The sequence below is a fragment of the Micromys minutus genome (genome assembly GCF_963924665.1).
Source record: "Micromys minutus genome assembly, chromosome: 12".
NCBI lineage: Eukaryota > Metazoa > Chordata > Mammalia > Rodentia > Muridae > Micromys > Micromys minutus.
The window spans coordinates 34,184,761-34,207,141 of NC_137981.1; the positions used below are offsets into that span (position 1 = coordinate 34,184,761).

At 50.1% G+C, this 22,381-nt stretch overlaps 1 protein-coding gene across 2 annotated transcripts in view; it reads left to right on the forward strand.

Annotated features, from left to right (window-relative positions):
* Positions 1-22,381, forward strand: part of DLG5 (discs large MAGUK scaffold protein 5) — a 106,841-nt gene that overhangs the window by 75,475 nt on the left and 8,985 nt on the right. For both annotated transcript variants that reach the window (XM_080926709.1, XM_080926710.1), the window contains 17 exons: positions 201-328; positions 977-1,152; positions 1,439-1,542; positions 4,965-5,057; positions 6,554-7,573; positions 8,243-8,366; positions 8,648-8,792; positions 9,981-10,093; positions 10,639-10,728; positions 10,921-11,071; positions 13,702-13,864; positions 13,993-14,126; positions 14,720-14,869; positions 15,518-15,701; positions 16,589-16,737; positions 17,424-17,594; positions 19,351-19,544. In XM_080926709.1, coding sequence (XP_080782835.1) covers positions 201-328; positions 977-1,152; positions 1,439-1,542; positions 4,965-5,057; positions 6,554-7,573; positions 8,243-8,366; positions 8,648-8,792; positions 9,981-10,093; positions 10,639-10,728; positions 10,921-11,071; positions 13,702-13,864; positions 13,993-14,126; positions 14,720-14,869; positions 15,518-15,701; positions 16,589-16,737; positions 17,424-17,594; positions 19,351-19,544 — 3,289 coding nt within the window. The remainder of the gene's footprint in view (positions 1-200; positions 329-976; positions 1,153-1,438; positions 1,543-4,964; positions 5,058-6,553; positions 7,574-8,242; positions 8,367-8,647; positions 8,793-9,980; positions 10,094-10,638; positions 10,729-10,920; positions 11,072-13,701; positions 13,865-13,992; positions 14,127-14,719; positions 14,870-15,517; positions 15,702-16,588; positions 16,738-17,423; positions 17,595-19,350; positions 19,545-22,381) is intronic.

A 22,381-nucleotide genomic window follows, 5' to 3' on the forward strand; every position in this document is an offset into this window, starting at 1 on the left:
CTCGGCTACACTACTTGTGTCTCATGGTGGTGCTGACAAATCCCGCAGAAGGCAGAGGCCCCAGTGAAAGACCAGGGGCAATAGTCACACAGGGATATCTACAGTGGCTAGAGCGGGCAGGTGCAGCTGTTCAGACATGCCCATCTCAAGGACCGAGTGCCTTGCTTGGGTTTAGGGTCGTTCTGGTGCTGTTTTCACAGGAGAATGTTGACTTGAAGGCACTTGGGTTTGACATGGCAGAAGGTGTGAATGAGCCTTGTTTCCCAGGGGATTGCGGCATATTTGTCACCAAGGTGGACAAAGGAAGCATTGCTGATGGTCGCCTAAGGTGAGAGCTGAGGAGGGCCAGCCCTTGGAGGGCAAGAGGCGTCCTCCCACCCAGTGTAGACCACTCCAAGGAGGACATCTGGCAGCAAAATGAACATGTCCTGGTATCTGAGGACCTACAGAGGGGTGTGAAGCCCAGCTGGGATGGTCTTAAAGAAAGCTCCTCTTGGCTCCCCCCTGAATCTGGCTTTTCTCCAGGTAGCTGGAGCTGTGTTTTTGCTTCTCTGGGAGACCAGGGCTCAGGAGGATGTGGCACCACCTACTCATTCCATAAAATACTGGAGGATAAAGTGTACCCTGTCCTAATAACTACTCCAAGTACTGGTGTGCACACTATGTTTTCATCATTAATTCTCATAATTTTAGGCAAGTGCAGGTATTGCCTCAACTTACAGATGGAGAGACTGAAACATTAGGTTTCACAGCTAGTAAGTGCCATCGTCAGGATTTGAAGCCAAGGCTGTCTAACACCAGCGTCTGTCTAACGCTAGCATCCGAGAGTTTTACAGCTGTGTACTCTGGAGGCTACAGCCCTAGTGTGTTTGGATGTGAACCTGCTCCCTGACGTTTCTGCCCGGATATGGTAGTGAGGGGCAGCTGCCAGTCTCAGGGTCTGAGTGAGTGCCTGCCTGACCTTGTCCCTCCTCAGGGTCAACGACTGGCTGCTGAGAATCAACGATGTGGACCTCATCAACAAAGACAAGAAGCAGGCCATCAAGGCCCTTCTCAATGGAGAGGGAGCCATCAACATGGTTGTGAGGCGGAGGAAGTCCCTGGGTGGGAAGGTCGTCACACCTCTGCATATCAACCTCAGTGGACAGAAAGGTAGTAGGCCTCAAGATAAGGCAGCCATCCTCTCTGCTGGAGGAGGGTGCTGTGTTTGTAGGTTGCCTTGTTCCCAGGGATGCATGTTGATGGGTTAATGCAGCCCAGGTGCTGTCCTGGTGGGAGGTTGCCTGAGTCTCAAGTGCCTGACTCACCAGATAGGGGTGCGATGGATTCCCCATGGGGGCAACACAGAATGGAATTCAGTCCCTTTAATAAATGCAGTCAGTAGAAGTGGGATGGGGCAGCCAGGCCAGGTCATCCCATGCCCTCCTGTGACTTGTAGACAGTGGCATCAGTTTGGAGAATGGAGTGTATGCCGCCGCTGTGGTTCCTGGAAGCCCGGCTGCCAAAGAGGGGTCTCTCGCCGTGGGAGACAGGATTGTTGCGGTGAGTCTCCAGAACAGAGCTCTCTGCTACGAGGCAGGGAGCCTTGAACAAGAGGTCATGGGTATTGTACTGTATGAACAGTAAAAAAAAAAACCCTTTTTCCTGAGGGAAGTGCTGAGTCGCTGTGATAGTGAATGTTGTAGAACATGAGGAAGAACAGACAGTCTAGGAGGAAGAAGAGAATCACTTCTCTCTCTGCACACTGAAGGCAATCAAGCCTTTCTTAAGCATTTCTCAGTGTGTGGATGCCTGTAACGGACACTTTTCCAAGAATGAACATCTGTGATTTGTTTTCCAACTGTGTATGTATGGTTGTAAAGTTGTTGTATGCTTTGAGAGGAGATAAGGCAATTCAATCCTCCTGCCTCAGACTGATTGTATTTGGTTTAAATATGTGTGTGTGTGTGTGTGTGTGTGTGTGTGTAATTTTACTGACCAGTATGCCTACTCTATTTTTTTAAATTACCAACATAAACCAGTTTGCTATAAAATAGTCACATGATTTAAACACACACACACACACACACACACACACACACACACACACACACACACGCACAGATCAAAAAGCAGTCGTTCCCCTTCTGTTTTGAGTCTATTCCTAGAGATTTGCCCCCACATGGAAGGTGCTTCAGCCCAGCCCTCGAGTGCTCGTGTAAGACTCTCTGTGTATGTATAGGGTCTAGCTTTGTGTTTAAACACAACAGTGGGATCTGCAATTTGCATTCTCCATCACCGGTGCTTTCTTTCTTTTTTTTCGTTTTAAAGATTTATTTATTTTTATTTATATGAATACGCTGTAGCTGTCTTCAGACACACACCAGAAGAATGCATTGGATCCCATTACAGATGGCTGTGATGGACAGCCATTTCTGGACATCCTAATCTCAGCACTAAATGAGAAATGGAAGCATTTGCTGAGTAGCAGGGCTGACACGTGCCAATCTTCAGACCAACCTGCTGGCGTGGAACACACATGTGCCTTTTCGTGGCACACATGTAAAGTTCCGGTTCTGTACAAGGCGGTAGTGACAGCTTGTCATCTGGTTCTGGAGCCATCTGTGGATTCCCACAGTTAGCATTTTACTGGGTTTACTTCTAGCACTGCTTCAAGCATGCACATTCTGGTTTTATTGTATTTATAGCTGTGTTTAGAAGTGTAACACCCTCATTAGTTCACCTTGCATTTTCTTTTTGACTTCATGACCTAGAGAGATTAATGTCTGCAGATCCTCCTGTGGTTCCTTCTAAATTGATATAATTCATCAGTCAGTGGTACTGGGGCTGGAACCTAGGGTGTAGACTGTCATGTGTGCTAAGCAAGTTGTCTACAAGGAGCACATCTTCAGCCCCCATGTGGGTCCTCAGGGATGTCAGCTTGTGTTACCAGCCAGTCCAGCGTGGGCATCTTTGCATTTATAAGCAGTGCTCCATGGCTACCAGGAAGCTCTCCTGTCAGCCTGACTAGAACCTAACAGAGACAGCTCATCACTGCACATCCTTGCCAGTGCTCCTCAGATTTGAGGAGAGCCAGTGCCTAAAAACAGCATGGTCACAGGGAAAGGTCTTAAAACTGGAGACAAGGTATCAGGAAATGCACATTAATTGTCCTTCCCAATATAATCACATTGTGTAGATATTTTCTTTTTAGTTGTTATATGTGGAGGTGGCAGTGTGTGTCTTTGTATGGGTACATGTATGTGCAGATGTGTATATGCATGTGTTCCAGAACATGAGGAGACCAGAGGTCATCCTTGAGAGTTGTTCCTCAAGAATCATCTGTCTTTTGTTGTCTTTGAATTTTTTTCTAATGATATCATGTGCAGCCTTGTGAGGGCACAGTGGAACTCTGTGATGTCACAGTGGAGCACTGTGATGTCATAAAAATGTGGCATGTCTTGGCACAATTGAGCATTGTGCTATGAGGACACATGATAGCACAGCTGAGCAGTGTTATATAGCATTGTGGTAGCATGCTGTGAGAACACAGTAGAGCATTCTGACATCACAGCGGAGCTGTGATGTCATACACAGGGTTGTGACAGCACCGTGGAGCATCCTGATGCCACTTTGAAACAATGTGATGTTCCACTGGAGTGGTGACAGCTCTACGAGCCACTAGAAACACAGTTGAAAGCAGAATTATTTAAAAACAATGACGTGAGGGGTACCATTTAGTATTTTGTTGGCACACTGGAGCATTGTGATGTCACACACTGGAGCTATGATGTCATAACATAGCACTGTCTTACACAGCGGAGCATTTTGATATAGCTTTGTATTGTGAGACTTTAAAAATATCTTTTACTTATTCATTGAGAAGTTTGCACATGTAATCTATCTTGACCCCTCCTGCCATGTCCACTGGGATAACAGGATCTCACAGCACTGCTCCCCGGCCTCCTCTCCGGTTCTCTGAGGCTTAGGTAGCTGGTGTTCAGTTTAAGGCTGACCATTCTGCAGCTGTTTATTCTGTCCACTTTGGTCAGCTTTGAGTCAATACATTAGCCAGTGTCCACTGCAGAAAGAGGCTTCGCTGGCTGAGGTTGAAAGCAGCATAAAGTCATGGGTGTAAGTGTGAGTATTACATCTTGACATTTGACAACAAAGCCATTTAGCAAAACAACAGACCTCCAATGCCATGGGCTTTGATCAGATTTACAATATCAGGCCTGAGTCCTCTTCTCTGGAGCAGGCCTCAGATTCAAGCAGAGAGCATCCTTTAGACACAGAACTGCTTCTTTATCATGCAGGTCCCCTTCTGTCTCCTCTTTATAGTCCCTTCCTGCACAGTCTCCTGCCCTGGAGGTTCAGTTGTGTGATGCATGGCATCATATAGTTGTGACTCCATCAAGACTGTATTCACTCCACACCACCCTATGACAGCCTCCATGTGTTCTGGGTCCCCAATGTTAGCTTTTCCCATTACCAGACGTTTCTGCAGCTTGGATGACTACAGCATAGGCATTCACAGATGGTTTCTGTGAGGGAGAAGGACAGATCTCAGGACAGGGTGTTGATTCTCTGTGACAATGGCAGTGCTTCAATTCATGTGGTTCTTTTCTGTGTCACATGCTCTCCTTTCCATTCTCCACCCACTTCCAGGAGCCATATGAATCCTTTGGCCACTCAGGCATGAAGGGGTGAGCTGGGAGCACATAGTAGGATGTCTCCCTGGGGTCCTCTATGTTCTGGTCCCACCCAGAGTGATGCTAAGATTGTGTTCCACCTGCTTCGGAAGATACTAATCTATAGGTCCAGGTGCTGCTGGGAAGGGTCTTGCTTTCCTCCACTAATCCCCAGTTTGGCTCCTTACATAAAGAGTCTAGGATTGGCATGTGGGCCCAGCCTCTGGCCTGGCAAACTAGAATCACTGAGACCACCCCATCAGTAGGCCTGACCAGCTCTCTCTTTGGCCCTAGATCAACGGTATTGCACTGGACAATAAGTCTCTGAATGAATGTGAATCTCTGCTGCGCAGCTGTCAAGACTCCTTGACCCTCTCCCTCCTGAAGGTGGGCAGTGGGCACTTCTGCCATGGTTGGGAGGGTGAGAAGAAGCCTCAGCTCCATGCTCCTGAGCTGTTTCTAAAGAGCACCAGGATCCTTGGGGGAAAGTCATTGATGTCCAACTGCAGGGTGTAGGAAAACTGACTGGGATAGGTTGAAAAACTGTTGAGAACAGATGGGTACATTTCAATCAGGACTAGACAATCATAGTCCTAGACATAGGTTCCTTAGGCCAGGCAGTGACTTTGAAATTTAGTGGAGAATGACTCTCTGTGATGGTTCACTCAAAAGTTCTTAGCTGAGGAAATACCAAGAAACACACACACACACACAGACACACACACAGAGACACACACACATACATCTTTCCAGTGTTCTTTATGTCAGCATCGATGAAGATGATAAAGGCTATCTGGTCAGATTGTTGAATCTGGTCACTGGGTGCGTGGACACCCATACTTCTATATCAACTTTCCTACACACTTGAAAAGGTTAGCAGTAGAAATTAGGAACACTAGTCTTGTCAGTTTACTATGAGATGTTTTCTAAGTTACTCTTTTAAACTAATAGATGTTTGGGGACCGTTTTAGGTCTGCAGAACATCTGGGCTGGCGGACTGTTCTGTGTGTTCCTTCATGTGGGCCTTCCAGTCTAGGTTTCCCCTGGTATCAACGCCTTGCATTTGTGTGGTGCCTTTGGTACAGATGATGTGCCATCACTACTGCATAGCTTAATGGGGGCTCACTGTTGATGTCACGTATTCTATGGGATTAGACGGTGGTTCTCAATGTCCCCAATGCTGCAGCCCTTTGTCACAGTTAGTTCCTCGTGTTGTGGTGACACCAACCACAAAATTATTTTCCTTGCTACGGTATCACATCATTATTGTGGTTTTGCTACTGTTATGGATTGTAAGGTAAATCCCACAGGTTGAGAGCCACTGCTTTGGACATGTATACTAATACATGGTCATCATTAAAGTACTCTGCACGTAGTTTCACTGCCATAAAAGTCTCCTGGGTCCTGCTTGGTCATTTTCACTTCTCCTTAGAACCAGCAATTCTTTTACTGTGTCCAGGCTCTGCCTTTTCTAGAATACCCTGTAGCCGGACCCCATTTTCATATAGGCTTGCTCATTACAAATGATGTTTCTCTGTCTCTTTGTGACATGAGAGCTTTCCTCTTAGCCCTGGTTAGTTTTCCGTTGCCTGGGTTACCATGAATAATTTACCTTTATGCTTAATGATTCTTACACAGTGTGCAGGTGGCTGAAAGCCAACAAGATTTTATTGCTCTTATGAGTTTTGCATAGCCAGGCTCACTAGAAAACTTGGACACTAATGTATATGTGCATGCATCTTCGTGTGCCTGTTGTGTGTCTGTCTGTCTCTGCCGAGGAGCTGTGGCTGTTCTTTTTCATTGCTCCATTCAGGGGATAGTTTACAATGGCGCTTGTAAGCAACCTCACCTCTCTCTCTTGCCCCCCTGCACCCCTGGCTCAGGTGTTTCCCCAGAGCTCCTCATGGAGTGGCCAGAACATCTTTGAAAATATCAAGGACTCAGATAGGATGCTGAGTTGCCGAGCCCACGGCTCAGAGGTCCAGGCACATAACAAACGGAACTTGTTGCAGCACAATAATTCAACGCAGACGGACATTTTCTATGCGGACCGGCTGGAGGACAGGAAGGAGCTGGGTCCTTCTGGAGGCAGCAGTTCGTTTCTGCACAAGCCCTTCTCTGGAGCCTCCTCTCCAGCCTCCCCTCAGGCCTGTCCCAGCACCTCTGAGCGGAGTCTGAACTCATTCCGCTCCGATACCTCTGCAGACCGTGGCTATGGGCTTCTGGACATGCAGAGTCAGCGACCACTGCTGTCCTTTGAGACTGAGGTGGGCCCCTGTGGGGCAGTAGAGGCGCCCCTGGACAAGGTAGATCCCGAGGGCCCCAATAGTGGTGGGACCTGGCCCAAGGCTGTGCTTGGCTCCACATCAGGGCCTGAGAAGCTCTCTGTGTATAAGAAACCCAAGCAAAGGAGGTCTATCTTTGACCCAAATACTTTCAAGCGTCCACAGACACCCCCCAAAATAGACTACCTGCTTCCAGGCCCTGGGCCTACTCACTCCCCCCAGCCCTCCAAGAGGGTAGGGTCTCTGACACCTCCAAAGCCCCCCAGGAGAAGTGACTCTATCAAGTTCCAACACAGGCTGGAGACCAGTTCTGAGTCAGAAGCCACTTTGGTGGGCAGCTCACCTTCCACAAGCCCTCCAAGTGCTCCCCCCCACAGCATGGACCCTGGTGAGCCCAGGCATGCTTCACCTCCTCGGAAGGCCAGGGTTCGCATCGCCTCCAGCTACCACTCTGAAGGGGATGGAGACACCTCCTACCTGCCTGCCAAGAAGCCCTGTGATGAAGACCTCACCTCCCAGAAAGTAGATGAGCTGGGACAGAAGCGGCACCGGCCAAAGTCTGCCCCTAGTTTTCGGCCCAAGATCTCTCCAGTAGTGATTCCTGCTCAGTGCCTGGAGGTAGAGGCTGGGCTGGGGCTGGAGCATCTGGGATGGGAAGCCTTCAGAGTAGCCCCCCAGTTTCCCAGGCTCCTACGGAACCGGTGCCTTCTTTGTTTGTGTGTGCCTTCAAAAGTGGATAGGGTGGCAGGTGGCTGCTGGCGAGCAACAGTCCCCTCTAGGGGATAAGGAAGGGTCATGGGACATGTGTGGTAGTGGGAAATAGCACTAAGAGAACACTTGCCTGAACATATGATTGGTTTGCTTTCTAAAGAAGTTTTTGAGCTTGTTAAAAAAAAAAAAAGTGACAGATTATTTGGGGAAGATGAACGGTATGTATGGAGCTGGTAGTTGGGCAGACCTGCTGTCTGTGCTCGAGACTGCTTCGAGCTGAAACTCCTAGGGCACAGTGCTCACCGCACCTCCTGTCTCTGACATGCCTTTCCAACTACCATTCCCACAGTCTGTTTATTTGAAAGACAGATTCTTTCTCTGCATTTGTCTTCTGATGGGTCTGTAGAGGAAGCCCTTTGTCTGCGCCGGTGTTGGACCACATGGTTGGGCAGTGGCCCCTCCCACTAGTCAGTCCATAGCCCTGAGTGGAGGAGCTGGCGCATGAGCAGAAGTCAGTTCCCAAACACGCTGAGTGCTTACTTTCTCCAGCTGACACTCTTGCCTTTGATTCTGCAGGAACAGGAGTGTGTTCCAGCCAGCGGAGAGCTCTCCCCTGAGGTTCAGGAATGGTCCCCGTACTCACCGGGACATTCCAACCGGCATGGCAACCCCCTCCTCTACCCCAACAGGCCATCTGTGGGTAAGCTGCTGGGACAGGGATGTCCAGTCTTTGGGAAGAGGAGATATTGTCACAAGTATTCAGCCCGTGATTGTGGTCATTGGTCCCCTCTCTGTTTTTGGCTCATTGTGATGGGAAAGGCCAGTGGTCAAAGCCATAAGGCAAATTCAGTGACTACAATTCTCTACCTAGAACCCTTTTCCTTAAAGACTGAGATTGGTTGTTGTCTGTGGGAGGGTATATGCTTGTCCAGCGCTGTCTGGGTGTTCTGGAACCGCTGTTCTGACCCAGCCCATTTCTAGGCACTGTTCCTCGGAGTATGACTCCCAGCACCACTGTGAGCTCCATTCTGAGGAACCCCATCTATACTGTGCGCAGCCACAGAGTGGCTCCCTGCGGCTCTCCCCCCGTGCCCCGGGATGCTGGCTCCCACAGCCTGTCTCCCAGGTATGTCAAGGCCCCTATGCTGTCCTGAGTACCACTTGTCTAGTTTCCTGGTTGGAGAGCTATTCTTACAGAGGCCTGTGAACAGAGAAGCCTTACGGCTTGCTAGAAAAGGGCTGAGGAAGCAGAGCTGGGCTTAGCAGATGCTATGTGAGCTTACCCCAGTATTCAAAGAAACCTGAAATTAAAAGAAGTGGGAGAAAAAGCTCAGGATAACCCTATTCATTTGTTTGGCAAATTTTTTAATGAGCACCTACTATGCCCCAATGGTTGTTCTGGTTTCAAGGTCAAACAGTGGTAAACTTGAAAGGCAGCTTTTCACTAATGGGGTTTGTATTCAGTGTGGAAGGCACGAGACAGGTGTATATGTGGTTTGGTGATAAGTGACCCCAGTGAAACGGGGCGGCACCTGGGCTGTGATTGGACACTGAGTGGTTGCAGAGTGCACTGTGGCATGAGAGAAGCTGTTCTGACTAGAAGAATAGTAATGGCCTACCACAGGGGCTGGGCTCAGTGTAGAACAAGTGCCTACCTGCACAGGGTCCTGGGTTTAATGCCTCAATGTGGAAAGAAAACCAACAGTACCTATACCGAAGTTAGGGAGGAGCCTCTGAAAGGAGAGCTGCAGGGCTGAGGGCCAGGCGCCTGGGAACCTAGGCAGTGCTTGCCAGGGAGTCCAGAGGCCAAGACCAAGGTCTAAGTGCTGAAAGACCTACAGGGGAGACACAGGACAAAGAGTTTTTAAGTGAAGAGATATCATCACTACAGAACCTAAGCCACTTGGTTGGCACTGACTGCAGGCCAGTCAGTGTGGATAGTACCCGGCTGATCTCTGCTACCCCCTACTTCCTGGGCATGCTGTCCTGGGTGAGGTACAACACTGCTCTATCGATGACTCTCGGCGCACATCCAGCCTCCCGTAGACCATGCCCACTCGAGGCAGAGTCTTGTTCTTTCTGTCCATCCAACTTCCATCCTGGCCCTTGTGTGGTCCCTCCACTGCTGACAGGTCCTGAATAGATGCTGTCTGTGAGAAGCAACTAGTGTCAGTCTGCTCTCCCAGGCAAACAGCAAGAACACCGTACTCCTCTGTGTTAGGGAGGTTCAGGCCGCTTACGGGGTTTCTCCCTGGTGGTCATGTCTGGTCTTAGCCCTTCTCCAGGGCACCTCATCTTTCTGATTCACTCACAGTGTCCAGCATCAGGGACGCCTCAGCCTGGACCTGAGCCACAGGGCCTGCAGTGACTACTCCGAGATTCGAGCCTCGCAGGGTTCCAACTCTCTGCCCTCCAGTGCCCGCCTTGGTAACGACCACTTTGGGTGGGCCGCCCACATGACTCCTTTTCCTCTAGAGGTTGAGCTCTGCTCCCTCCTCTGGATGACTGATATCCTGGGACCTGTCTATCATAGCAATGTTTTCCAAGCTCCTGCTTCTGCCTGTAGGGTTTGTGATGGTTGCATGGTTGGTCCAAGTGACCTCTTGGTTGGAGTCCTGTTTCATGACCCTGAGTTAGTCATTCGGGGTGTGCTATATGGACACATATTTGGGGGATATGTAGCCCAGAGAAGGGGTGTCCTGTTGCCTGGTAGCAAGACCCTGGGCGAGGTCTTTAGGGCTTCAGAGAGAAGATGGAGCATCCGCTGCAGCAGCTAGGTGACTGTTGCGTTTTGGGGCATGTGCTCTTGTTCTGGAACGTTCCGGGTCTGCTTCTCTCTAGCTTTTCACGGATCATTTCCCTCAGGGGTACTCAGTGAGCTTTATGTGTTACCATGCTGACTGCTGAGTGAGGTGAGGACCTAGGGCTGCGGTTTAGTCACAAGGTCTGATACTTGTCTCCTGGAACAACAGGGTCTTCCAGCAACCTGCAGTTCAAGGCAGAGCGGATTAAGATTCCATTAACACCAAGATATCCCCGGTCTGTCATGGGCTCTGACCGAGGTAAGAATTGGGCATTCCCTCCTGTGCCTGCTGCCCCGGGTTCCCTTCTAGTCATCTCTGTGAAAGCTGACTGAGCCTAGCCCTCATTGTTGCTGTGGAGACTGTCATCAGGGCCCCAGGCGCAGGATGAGACCCACACAGCCTGCGATTAGATGGCAGAGCCAGTCACTTCTACCTCTTCTCTCTTGGCAGGCTCATTGTCACATTCTGAATGTAGCACTCCTCCCCGGTCCCCGCTGAATATCGATACCCTGTCCTCCTGTAGCCAGCCTCAGACCTCAGCTTCCACTTTGCCCAGAATTGCAGTAAACCCCTCTTCCCATGGGGAACGGAGGAAGGACAGGTGAGTGTCAGGGACACCTGTGGCTGGGGTAACCCAGGGCACATCATATGTGCCCCAGTGCTGGGGTAGTGCAGAGCGCCTGAGGCCTGCAGGTCAGGTGTGGATGGCGGGAGCAGAGCCGGGTGGGCTCTTCCCCCAAGCAGTGGCTAAGCACGATGCTAGAGATGGCCGGCCGGGGACAGGGCTATGGAAGTGCATTTCACAAGAGTGAGCTGTGTCCAAACCCTGTTTTGTGAGTGATTCCTGCCCGCCAGGGCTCACAGTTAGGCCAGAGATGGGTGATGGGAAGATGGATGAAGTAGACACCTGTTGCTCTCCCTTCAGATGCCACTGTTCACAGTCTTCCTAAGGTCCTTTGTCAAAAATCTGTGCATGTATAGGTATGGACTGGCTTTCTTAGGGTTTCATTGCTGTGACTTGACACCATGACCAAGGCAACTCTTATAAAGGCATTAAATTGGGGCTGGCTGACAGTTTCAGAGGTTCAGTCCATTATCATCATGGCAGGAAGCATGGCAAGGCAGGCATGGTGCTGAGAGTTCTGTATCCTGATCCAAAGGCAGCCAGGAGGAAACTCTTCCACACTGGGCAGAGCTTGAGCACAGGAGCCCTCAGAGCCTGCTTGTGCAGTGACACACACTTATACCAACAAGCCACACCTCCTAATAGAGCCATTTTTCATGTGCCAGGCATATTCAAACCATCACACTGACATAAATTTAATAAAATGAAACCCATGGATATAAACATGCATATAAATCACTAGGAGTTTCTCCCACCCAGAGCGTGTTCTCTGTCTTCATAGGGTCATTTGGAACAGTTTCTTGTGTGTGTGTCTGTGAATTGGTCTATGTATATGTTTGTGTGTCTGTGTGTCTGAGTGTTTGTGTTAAGGTATATATGCACATGAGTGCAGGTGTGCCCTTGGAGGTCAGAAGATATCAGATCCCGAGACGCTGGAGTTACAGGTGGCTGTGAGTGGCCTGGCGTGTCCTTAAAGAGCAATGCTCATTACTAAGATGCTCATCTCTCTAGCCTCAGCTTCTTATCCTTTATGTGACATTATTAAACTTGGTCACCTACTTTTTCTTTTTAAGATTTTTTTTTTCTATATAGCCCTGACTGTACTGGAACTCACTTTGTAGACCAGGTTGTCCTTAGTCTCAGAGATCTGCCTGCTTCTGCCTCCCAAGTGCTGGGGTTAAAGGTACCACAGCACCACACTTTTACAAGCTAAACACACTATGTTAATGTAGACAGGGGAAAACGTAGTCACTGGAGGAGGATGAACTTCGCTTGAGAACTAGTCCAGCTTCCTCCTTGGTGTGACTCCACTGCTCTACCTTCTTAGGCTGGGCTCTGGGGACAGTCTTTAGTCGGATGTCCTCTAAGGGTCCTTGTAAACTACCTGGGACTCTGATCCATGTGCAATGGCAGAACTGCCTGTAGAGCTAGAAGTTCCAGGGAAGACCTGTAGAAGGAAAACTACCTGAAGGGTGTCAGTGAAGCGTAAGAAGAATTTCCTGGGAGCAATGAGACGGCTCAGCAGATAAAAGCATTTGTTGCCAGGCCTGGTGGCCTGAGTTTGATCCCCCAGACCTTCGTGGTGGAAGGACAGAACTGGCCCCTACCACCCCAAAAGTTGTCTTCTTAATCCCATACATGCACATGGCAATGCACATGTGTGCACACGCATATGTACACACAAATACATAAATGTAAAGATAAAATGTTTTTCTAAATTAGGAAAAAAAACATTTTACTCTCTGCTATTCCAAGACACAGCTGTGGATGTTGTTTGGCTCACGGTAGTGACAGGCCTGTCTAAACCTGGAACTTTCTTGAGCTCTAGAGGGGACCTCCAGTGGAAGGGTAATAATCCCTCTTCCTCAGCCTTTTACAGAGACCAAGAGGCTCTGGTGGGTGGGTGAAGCTGTGGCTAGGGGAGAGCTTGGCAGAATCCTGGATCTTCAGTCTGTTCAAGTGTGTAGTCCTCCGAGTATCCCTTCTCTCCTAACCTTTACCCATCCATGTGTCTCTTCCACCACAGAATCCTTCTGAGGCTGCCCGTGGCCGTTAGGCCCAGGTCCTCCTCACTGAGGAGTCTGAGGTTGGCCTGACATGAGTTTCTCACACCCCTTCATGCCCTTGGATATGGGAGGCAGCTCCTTGGCTAGTAAATGCATGGGCACATCCTTGCTCCAGTGTCCCTCAGCCCTCTTCTCACGGCTTAAAGCTGCTTCATGTTCATCCCAGGGACCCACAAGCAGAAGAACTGCCTATTCATACATTTGGGAGGGAGGAGAGATTGTAATTACAGAGCCATCACGTTTTCTCAGAACTTCCTCCATGGGATATGCATATCCTGATAAGATCTTTTCATCAAATAAAAATGTGTGTGTGATTTATAGTCATGAACCATTCTCTGTCTTTTCTATGTTTGTATTGATGTGCTGTGTTTGTATTGCATGCACTTTCAGGAATGTGTACCTTTGCCCAAAGCTGTCATTTTCTATCATTATCACAACACCTGAGCTCCAAGCCATCCTGCTGACTGCATGCTGGATCTCTGCCTCCCCATTCTACTGCTTGGGGTCGGAGTCCCTGAAACCATTGGCACTTTTTTCCAGGCCTTTTGTGGAAGAGCCACGCCATGTGAAGGTGCAGAAGGGTTCAGAGCCTCTGGGCATATCTATCGTGAGTGGAGAGAAGGGTGGTATCTATGTCTCCAAGGTGACCATGGGGAGCATCGCCCACCAAGCTGGACTTGAGTATGGGGACCAGTTACTCGAGGTAAGAGGTCGAGTTCCTTCCTTTCTTCCTTCCCTCCTCTCTTTCTCCCTAAAGAGCCGCATTCCCAAGTCCATGTTCACTATCTCAGTCATTGCCCATCATTGACTCTGCCCTGGGCATCTTTCCAGTTCAATGGCATAAACCTGAGGAGTGCCACTGAGCAGCAGGCCCGGCTCATCATCGGACAGCAGTGTGACACCATCACCATCCTGGCCCAGTACAACCCCCACATTCATCAGCTCAACAGCCACTCCCGCTCCAGGTGAGCTTCCCAGGGGGCCGTTGTCCAGGCTGGGGGATGGAGAGATGGGTATGACTGGTGATTACTTACCTAACTCCAGTTCCAAGTTTTTGAGATTCTTCTAGTAAGGGAAGATGAATCACCTTGAAGTTGGAGCAAGGGGTATCCAGAGACAGGGTTCTGAAACATTCAGAGTGTGGACAGCTGGGGTTTGGGGACACGACGGGGGGGGGGGATGGTGGTGGTGGTTTGGAATTCATATTCAGTGGCTGACTATGTGTGAACCAACACTGGATGCCTGCCTATACCTGCCCCTAAAATGTGGGTCTCAGGCTGGGTGACAGGAGGGGCTACATGTCCTATGCAGAGCCACCACATATGGATTGGCAGAGAATAAAAGCAGCCGAGAAGGGGAAGTAGGTTTGTGTGTCCCCCAAGCTGGATACCTTTGCAGGGGGTCCCTCGATGGAGTCAGGCAGACCCTGTGGGGCAGGCAGAACACTGTCAGACTCCCGTGTCTGTCTTTCCAGGACTTAGTGTGTGAAGCCGGGTTCCCTATACACTGCCTGTTGCCAGTGCTGCCTGTGAGTCACATTCCTGTTTTTCACCCCCAGCTCCCACCTGGACCCTGCTGCCGCCACCCACACTACTCTCCAGAGCAGCAGTGCTGCCACCTCAGAACACCCGTCTGTCATTGACCCACTGATGGAACAGGATGAAGGCCCTGGCACTCCCCCGGCCAAGCAGAGCTCCGTCAGCTCCAGGTCAGTATAGGCATGCTGAGTGTCCATTGGACCTCCTTATTTACTGGGAGCCTTGTGTCAACCAGTATCCTGCAGATTGAGGCATCTCTGCCTGGGGACACTCCCATTGAAACTTAGGTGCAGGCAAATTGTCACCAGGGTTGGGCCCTACTTTTATATCCTGTTCAGGGTGTCCACAGATGTCTGGCTTCCTCACAATGTTCCCAGCGTCACCTGTGCCTCTTCAGGTCTTGATGGGGACAACCCTGTATGAGTTGGCATAGAAACTGCTCAGGTGTGTCCCCGAGTAAGCTATCTGTTAACAACTAGTCCAAGGCAGGCAAGCTCAGCCCAGGAAGACATGTGTCCTAAGGCACTGAAGGATGGCTGGGCCAGAAGCACGGGTGTTGCCTTTTGCTCTGTCCTCTACTGGCTTTCTCATTTTCTCTTTGAAATGTTTGTTGCCCTCTTTCTTCTGTCTCTCACATTGCTACCCTCAGCCTCTGATCCTGTACTGACTCAACAGAGGAGAGCTTGTGCCCAGCCTACCCTTTGGCTCTCAGGAATCCCAGATCTGCAAAGCAAGCAGGCAGGGCATTGGCAAAAACTTCCTTCACTCAGTCTGCCTCTCTCTGTACATGTTAAGGACTTTATTTTCCTTTCCAAAAGGATTGTGGGAGATACCAGCAAGAAGACCCCTGATCCCCGCATTGTTTTTATCAAGAAGTCCCAGCTGGATCTTGGGGTGCACTTGTGTGGTGGGAACCTGCACGGAGTGTTTGTAGCTGAGGTGGAAGATGACAGTCCTGCCAAGGGTCCCGATGGCCTTGTGCCAGGAGACCTCATTCTTGAGGTGAGTTCTTCCACTGTGTGTGCCAGGCCATGTTCATGTGATGTCAGCTTGTGTCCTTTCACATGGCACAGGATATGGAATTCCCCTAAGCCCAGCAACTTGTCAAGGGAGTTATTCGTGTTCTAAGCGATAGGTACTACCAAGGCCCTGGGCAGCGAGGTGGGCCACTGAGGCATCCCAAGGGCTCAGCCTTGGCTCTGGTCTGGGACAGCCAGAAGGAGGAGGTGCCAGTCTCATGAGCCACAGGTCTCTGAGATGATTGGTTTGTCTCTCTGTCTTCTCACTTTGAGTCTCCCATGCCCTGGGGGAGACAGCACACAGATGGCTTTCTCAGTCACTACGTATAGTCGCTGTAATGAAACACCATGGCCAAAGTACTGTGGGAGGAAAGGATTTAACTCAGCCTACACTTCCAGGTAACTGTCCATCACTGAGGGAAGTCAGGGCAGAACTCAGACAGGACAGGAACCTGGAGGTAGGAGCTGATGCAGAGACTATGGAGGGGTGCTGTTTACTGGCTTATTCTCTGTGGCCTACACAGCCTGCTTTCTTATAGAACCCAAGTCCAGCAGCCCAGGGGAGGTCCCACCCACAATGGGCTGCACCTTTCCACATCAAGCACTAATTAAGAAGTGCTCTACAGGTTTGCCTAAATCCCAGTCTTATGGAGGCATTTCTCTAGTTGATGCTCCTTCTCCTCAGATGACTCTAGCTTGTGTCAAGTTGACATAAAAATAGCCAGCACAATGCCAAGGATATAGATTCACAAGCAGAGAGTAGAGGTCATCACTGTTCTGTGGTTCCATTGGCTCTGGTAGCCATGTGGTCATAGGGCAGGGGCACTGGGGAGGCTGTCTTTCTGACCCTGGTACCCTGTCCCCGTTCAGTATGGCAACCTGGATATGCGCAGCAAGACGGTGGAGGATGTCTATGTGGAGATGCTGAAGCCTAAGGATAGTATCCGCCTGAAGGTGCAGTACCGCCACGAGGACTTCACCAGGGCCAAAGGCCTGCCCGGCGACAGCTTCTACATCAGGTGCTACATCGGCAGTAAGGGAGGGACTCTGGAAAGTTCATAGGGTCGCTGGATCCCCTAGACCACTTGCCCCCAGGGCTCATCATTCACACTGCCATTGTCTATATGCTATGCTTATTTTGGGGGAGTGGGGGTGGGAAGGGTCTACAGGAATTTTGAGACCTGACGCCTCTTACCTTGTATGTTATATTTCTCCTGTGATCTCCCCTTAAGTTTCTCAGTGCCCTCTGCAGTATGCATGGACCCCAGGTGCCTATGGCGCCTGTAAGTCACGTGCACATCCTGATGTGGGAGGGTATCAGGCATCTCCTCTGAATAGCTCAGGGCTCCCCCACAACCTCAGACCACAGAGTCAGTGAAAACGTGCATGAGTGATACTCTTCTCACCATGCAGGTGGCAAGTGACATGTTTTCCCATCAGGAAGCAGTGGCTTTAACTTCAGAGACAGGCAGATAGAAAATGCCTGTTTGAAAGGACAGGGTGCAGGAAGTCTTTCTCCAGTAGGGATGAGCTCAGTGATGGGGAAGAAAGGGGATAACCTCTTCTGTAATGTATTTGAGGGGGCCTCTTCGGGATACCCCCAAATCCTTTTCTTCCTGATGTCTGGAGACAGCAGACAGGTGCCTCAAGAGGCAGGTGTGTGGTATGGGCTTCTTCAACCTGTGTCCCCTATTCCATGGTCCAGGGCCCTGTACGACCGTCTGGCAGAAGTGGAGCCTGAACTGAGTTTTAAGAAAGATGACATCCTGTATGTGGATGACACATTGCCCCAGGGCATGTTTGGGTCCTGGATGGCCTGGCAGCTGGATGAGAATGCCCAGAAGATCCAGCGTGGGCAAATTCCCAGCAAATATGTGTAAGTCTTCTCCATGTCCAGGTGGGAACCTCGGGGCCTATCAGTGTGGAGTGAGCTGCTGGACAACTGACTCCTTCGGGAGCTGCCGCTCCAACACATGTGGCCTGGTCATGGTCCAGAAAGCTGTTCCTCATAGTTGTCAGTGTATAGAAGCGCCACAGTGAATCAGGATGCATACTTTTTTTCCCCAAACAGTCATGAAGCTGTAATTCTTATTTAGACAAGTCCATCCCAGTGATTGATTGATACAGGGTCCTGTATGCTCACAAGATATGTGTAATCATCTTCACCATTATTTTATTTACTTATAAACAGACAGACAGACAGACACACACACACACACAGATTGGATAGGGTCTCATGTAGCCTCAGGTTGACTTCAAATTTGCTATGTAGACAAGGTGACCTTGATCTGATTCTCCTGCCTCCATCTCTTGAGTGTTCAAATCATAGGCATGTACCACTACACTCAGTTTACATGGTGCCTTGAGCATGCTAGGCAAGCACTTTACCAACTAGATCACATTCCCAGCTACTCCAGAGTTAATTTTAAAGCATGCTCATCACCTCTGATAGAAGCCCAATTAACTATTACCCTGTGTTACCTTGTGTCTGCTTTTGGTTTGTGGCTGTAACAAAATATTTGAGGCTGAGAAATTCACAAGGAAGAAAGGTTTGTTTTTCTTTTGGTTTTGGAGATGAAAGTCAGGTGGCCTCATCTGTTCAGCATCTGATGAAGCCCTCATTGGCCACTTCACAATATGGTAGGGGAGCAGAAGGAAGAAAGAGATCCTATAGCAAAACAGGAAGCGTCTTAGTGTTCTGTTGCTGTGAAGAAACACCATGATCACATCTACTCTTATAAAAGCAAGCATTTAAATGGGGCTGGCTTTCAGTTTTAGAGGTCTATCCATTGTCATCATGACAAGACACCTGGTGGCATGCAGGCAGACATAGTAGCTGAGAGTTCTATATCTGTGGGCTCCAGAGGCAGCAGGGAGAGAGACTCTGGGACAGGCTTTGGCTTTTGAAACCCCTAGGCCCACCCTCAGTGACACACTCCTTTCAACAAAACCACACCTCCTAATCCCTCTCAAGTAGTGCCATTCCCAGATGACCAAGCATTCAAATCTATGACTCTCTGAGGGTCATTCTTATTCAAATCACTACAGCGGGCACTGCTGCAAAGTCAGGCTAGCTCTTTCTTTAACAGCCTACCATTGGAGAAAGTAATCCTTTCCAAGGGTAGAGACCTAACCAATCTCCACTACACACAGTCTCTTATAGACACCTCAGTACTCCATCTTAGCACTACTACTCTGGGGATCAAGTCTCCTACAACATCTGGACCCTTGAGGGTCACAGAAAAACTCATATACAGATCAAAGCACAGCTTACACCCCCACCCCACCCCCCAGCCCTATGCCATTCATTTCACTTCAAATCTGTAGTTTTCTCTTTAGGCATTTCATGCAAACGCAGTCACGTGCTACACGGTCAGACTGTAGTGTGTGCACCTTCCATGGCAGCATGGCAGGGCCACAGCTAACAGTGTCACTGGCACCAGCTGCTGGGAGCTGGCTGTCCGTGGGAATTTACCTGCTCTGAAGCTGGACCCCAACTTCTTGTTGCCATGGTGATGCCTGAGGGCCTTGAGGCATGGCCAATAGTTAGGGAGGCCTGGGGGGTAGCTGGGGGAACCTAGCTTCCTCCTTCCCCATGGTCTTCCTAGCATTGTCATTTTCTGTGACTGCAGGATGGACCAAGAGTTCTCAAGGAGGCTCAGCATGTCTGAGGTCAAAGACGACAACACAGCCAAGACGCTGTCGGCAGCTGCACGCCGTTCCTTCTTCAGAAGGAAACATAAACACAAACGCAATGGGTCCAAAGATGGCAAGGACCTGCTCGCCCTGGACACCTTTTCCAATGACTCCATTCCTCTCTTCGAAGGCAAGTGCTGGGCTCGTGCCAATGAGCTCCAGGGGTGGGGGTGGTGGGGTACCAAAGCTTCACCATGAGACTTCACACAGCTCACATGTCTTTGGGTACTTGTCTGTGAGTCTCTGTGCTCATTGGCCAGTTTGGTTCACCAGGGCAGAGGGAGCAGAGACATCAATGGTGGGTTTGGACGCCCTGTGAGTCCAAACACTGTGAGTGACCACACCAGGAGCAGCTATCAGGATGCAGATCAACTTTATTTAGGGTGATTCAAAGCTTATAAAGTTTTGGGGGACTGAGGGCAGAAACATCCAGGATGGTCAAAGGTCATTGGCTGTGAGTACCTAACATACCTCATTAGCATGGGGAAGCTTTCCAGGAATCCCAGGTGCTGGCTGACCAGGTTTTATTAGGAGAAAGGAAATTGGTCCTGTTAGCTTATTGAGGCTGCCTGACCTTCCTCAGGTAGAGGCATATGTGTGGGGGGCTTAGAATCCCCAGCAAGGTCCGTGAAGGAGAAGCCCTGCTAATGAAGGGAGTCTCCCACACTGCACCAAGCCCAGAGGCTTTCTCATCATGGTGGACTTCCGCCTCGGTGAGCAGTTTTCCCATACTTGTCTGCAGGTGGGCATTCGGGCTTGCAGGGTGGTCCTGAGAATCTGCCAGTGCAGCATGTGCCTTTAATCCTCAAGGTCTCTTCTCGGCCACCATATTTATTTGTACCTCCAGTCGTGTATCAGGAAGGAGAAAGGCAAGGCCAAAGTGGCAGGGGTTAGGCTGGGGAGATGGCTCACTGTGTCAAGTGCACGCTTAAGGACCCAAGCTCCAATCCACATAGCAAAAGCCGGGTGTGATGTGTCTGTAACCCCAGCACTGGGAATGAAGAAAGGTTGAGGGGCACATGGCCAACCAGCCTAGCTGAAATGTGAGACTCCAAGTTCAGTGAGAGTCCCTGGGTCTGGGGCTGTGGTTTCTGCACCGTGCACACTTTGTCTGGCTCGTGCTGAACGCTCTTCAGCCTTTCTTGCTTCATTCACACATCCATCGGAGATCTTTCACAGGACCCTTGTAGGTAGGATGCTGAGCCAGGCTGGAGCTATGTGGACTGGGAATGTGAGAGACTGTCCTGGATGATGACCCTTCCTTCTTTTGGCCTGTGCTAGCTGACACCCACTTCTTCATTCCATGGGCACCATTTCTCATGTGCTTAGTGAGGGGTGGTGGGTGTGTCAGCTCTATGGAAGTTCTGCCCTGCTTATTAAAAAATGTAAAATATTTATTTAGTGTGTGCTGAGTGTTTTACCCACATGCAGGCATGTGCACTGCATGTGTGACATACCTGCAGAGACCAGGAGAGGGTGGGAGCTCTCCCTGGGGCTGGCATTTCAGATGGTTTCGAGCCACCATGTGGGTGTAGGGAACCTGGAAGGACAGCCTGTGCTATTAACCACTCAGCCATCTCTCCAGCCTCACCACTCAGATTGAAGCTGTTTTAGCACTGGGTGCCTTCTAGATTGTTCTGTCTTCCTTCAATAACCCTTCTGTCACTGAAAAAAAAAAAAAAAAAAAAAAAAACCTCCATCTTATTTCCAACAGTGTCCCCTTTAGAAGATTTGTAATGTGGGTTGTTTCATTTCTAATCACATTTCCAATTAGTCTCCACCCACTTGACCTTTTTTCTGGCCACCACAGTTCATCCTTTGAACTTCCTTGTAGTTTTGTTTGCTGTTCCTGGGGTAGGGTAGGGTAGGGTGGGGTAGGGTAGGGTAGGGTAGGGTAGGTTGAGGTAGGGTGGGGTGGGGTAGGATAGGGTAGGGTGGGGTAGGATAGGATAGGGTAGGGTAGGGTAGGATGGGGTAGGATGAAATAGGGTGGTGTAGGGTAGGGTAGGGTAGGGTAGGGTAGGATAGGGTAGGGTAGGATAGGGTGGGGTAGGGTGGGGTGGGTAGGATGGGGTGGGGTAGGATAGGGTAGGGTGGGGTAGGGTGGGGTAGGGTAGGGTGGGGTAGGGTAGGGTAGGGTGGGGTTGGGTAGGGTAGGGTGGGGTGGGGTAGGGTAGGGTAGGGTAGGGTAGGGTAGGGTGGGGTTGGGTGGGGTAGGGTGGGGTGGGTAGGGTGGGTAGGGTAGGGTAGGGTAGGGTGGGGTAGGGTGGGGTAGGGTAGGGTGGGGTGGGTAGGGTGGGGTGGGGTAGGGTAGGGTAGATGGGGTGGGGCGGGGCAGCTTCATTTCAGTTGCTGTGGCAGGTGTGTTTTAACAATACTATCAAGAGTCTCACATGTGGATAGGTGGCAGGACAGGAATGTGAACAAAGCACACGTTTCCATCACTGTGTGATCAGGATGTTTAGTGTCCTGTGACCTGCCCCGTCTTTTCTTTGTGTCCACCCTTCCGCCTCAGTTGTCCTTTCTACTTTGGGAATAATCAGGTATTTTATTGCCTTGCCAGCTTTCAGTTTGTAGTCTTTTGGGATTTCAGTAGCCCTCACCCCTGCCTCTGACTGATGGCCCAGGAAGTCTGAAGTGCTGGCCCCACACCTCCACTCACCACCATTCCTGTGTCACCCCAGTTAGTGCACTGGCGGTGTTCACAGGTCCTCTTCACCTCTCCTGCTGCTGGTCACTCCTCCCGCTCGTTCTGTTTGTCTGTCTGACCTTGTCATCTTTCTGTTTTCCTTCAACATCTCCTGTGAGTGCTCAGTGTACTCAGGATGCATTGTCCCCACTTTACCACTTTGCAGAAATGCCCTTCTCCGTGGAGTCATATATTGGTGTTCACAGGCACTCTGTGGTGTGTCAGGAAGTTGGCACCAAGCCTCCTCTAGATCCTCACATCTATAGGTGTGAGATCAC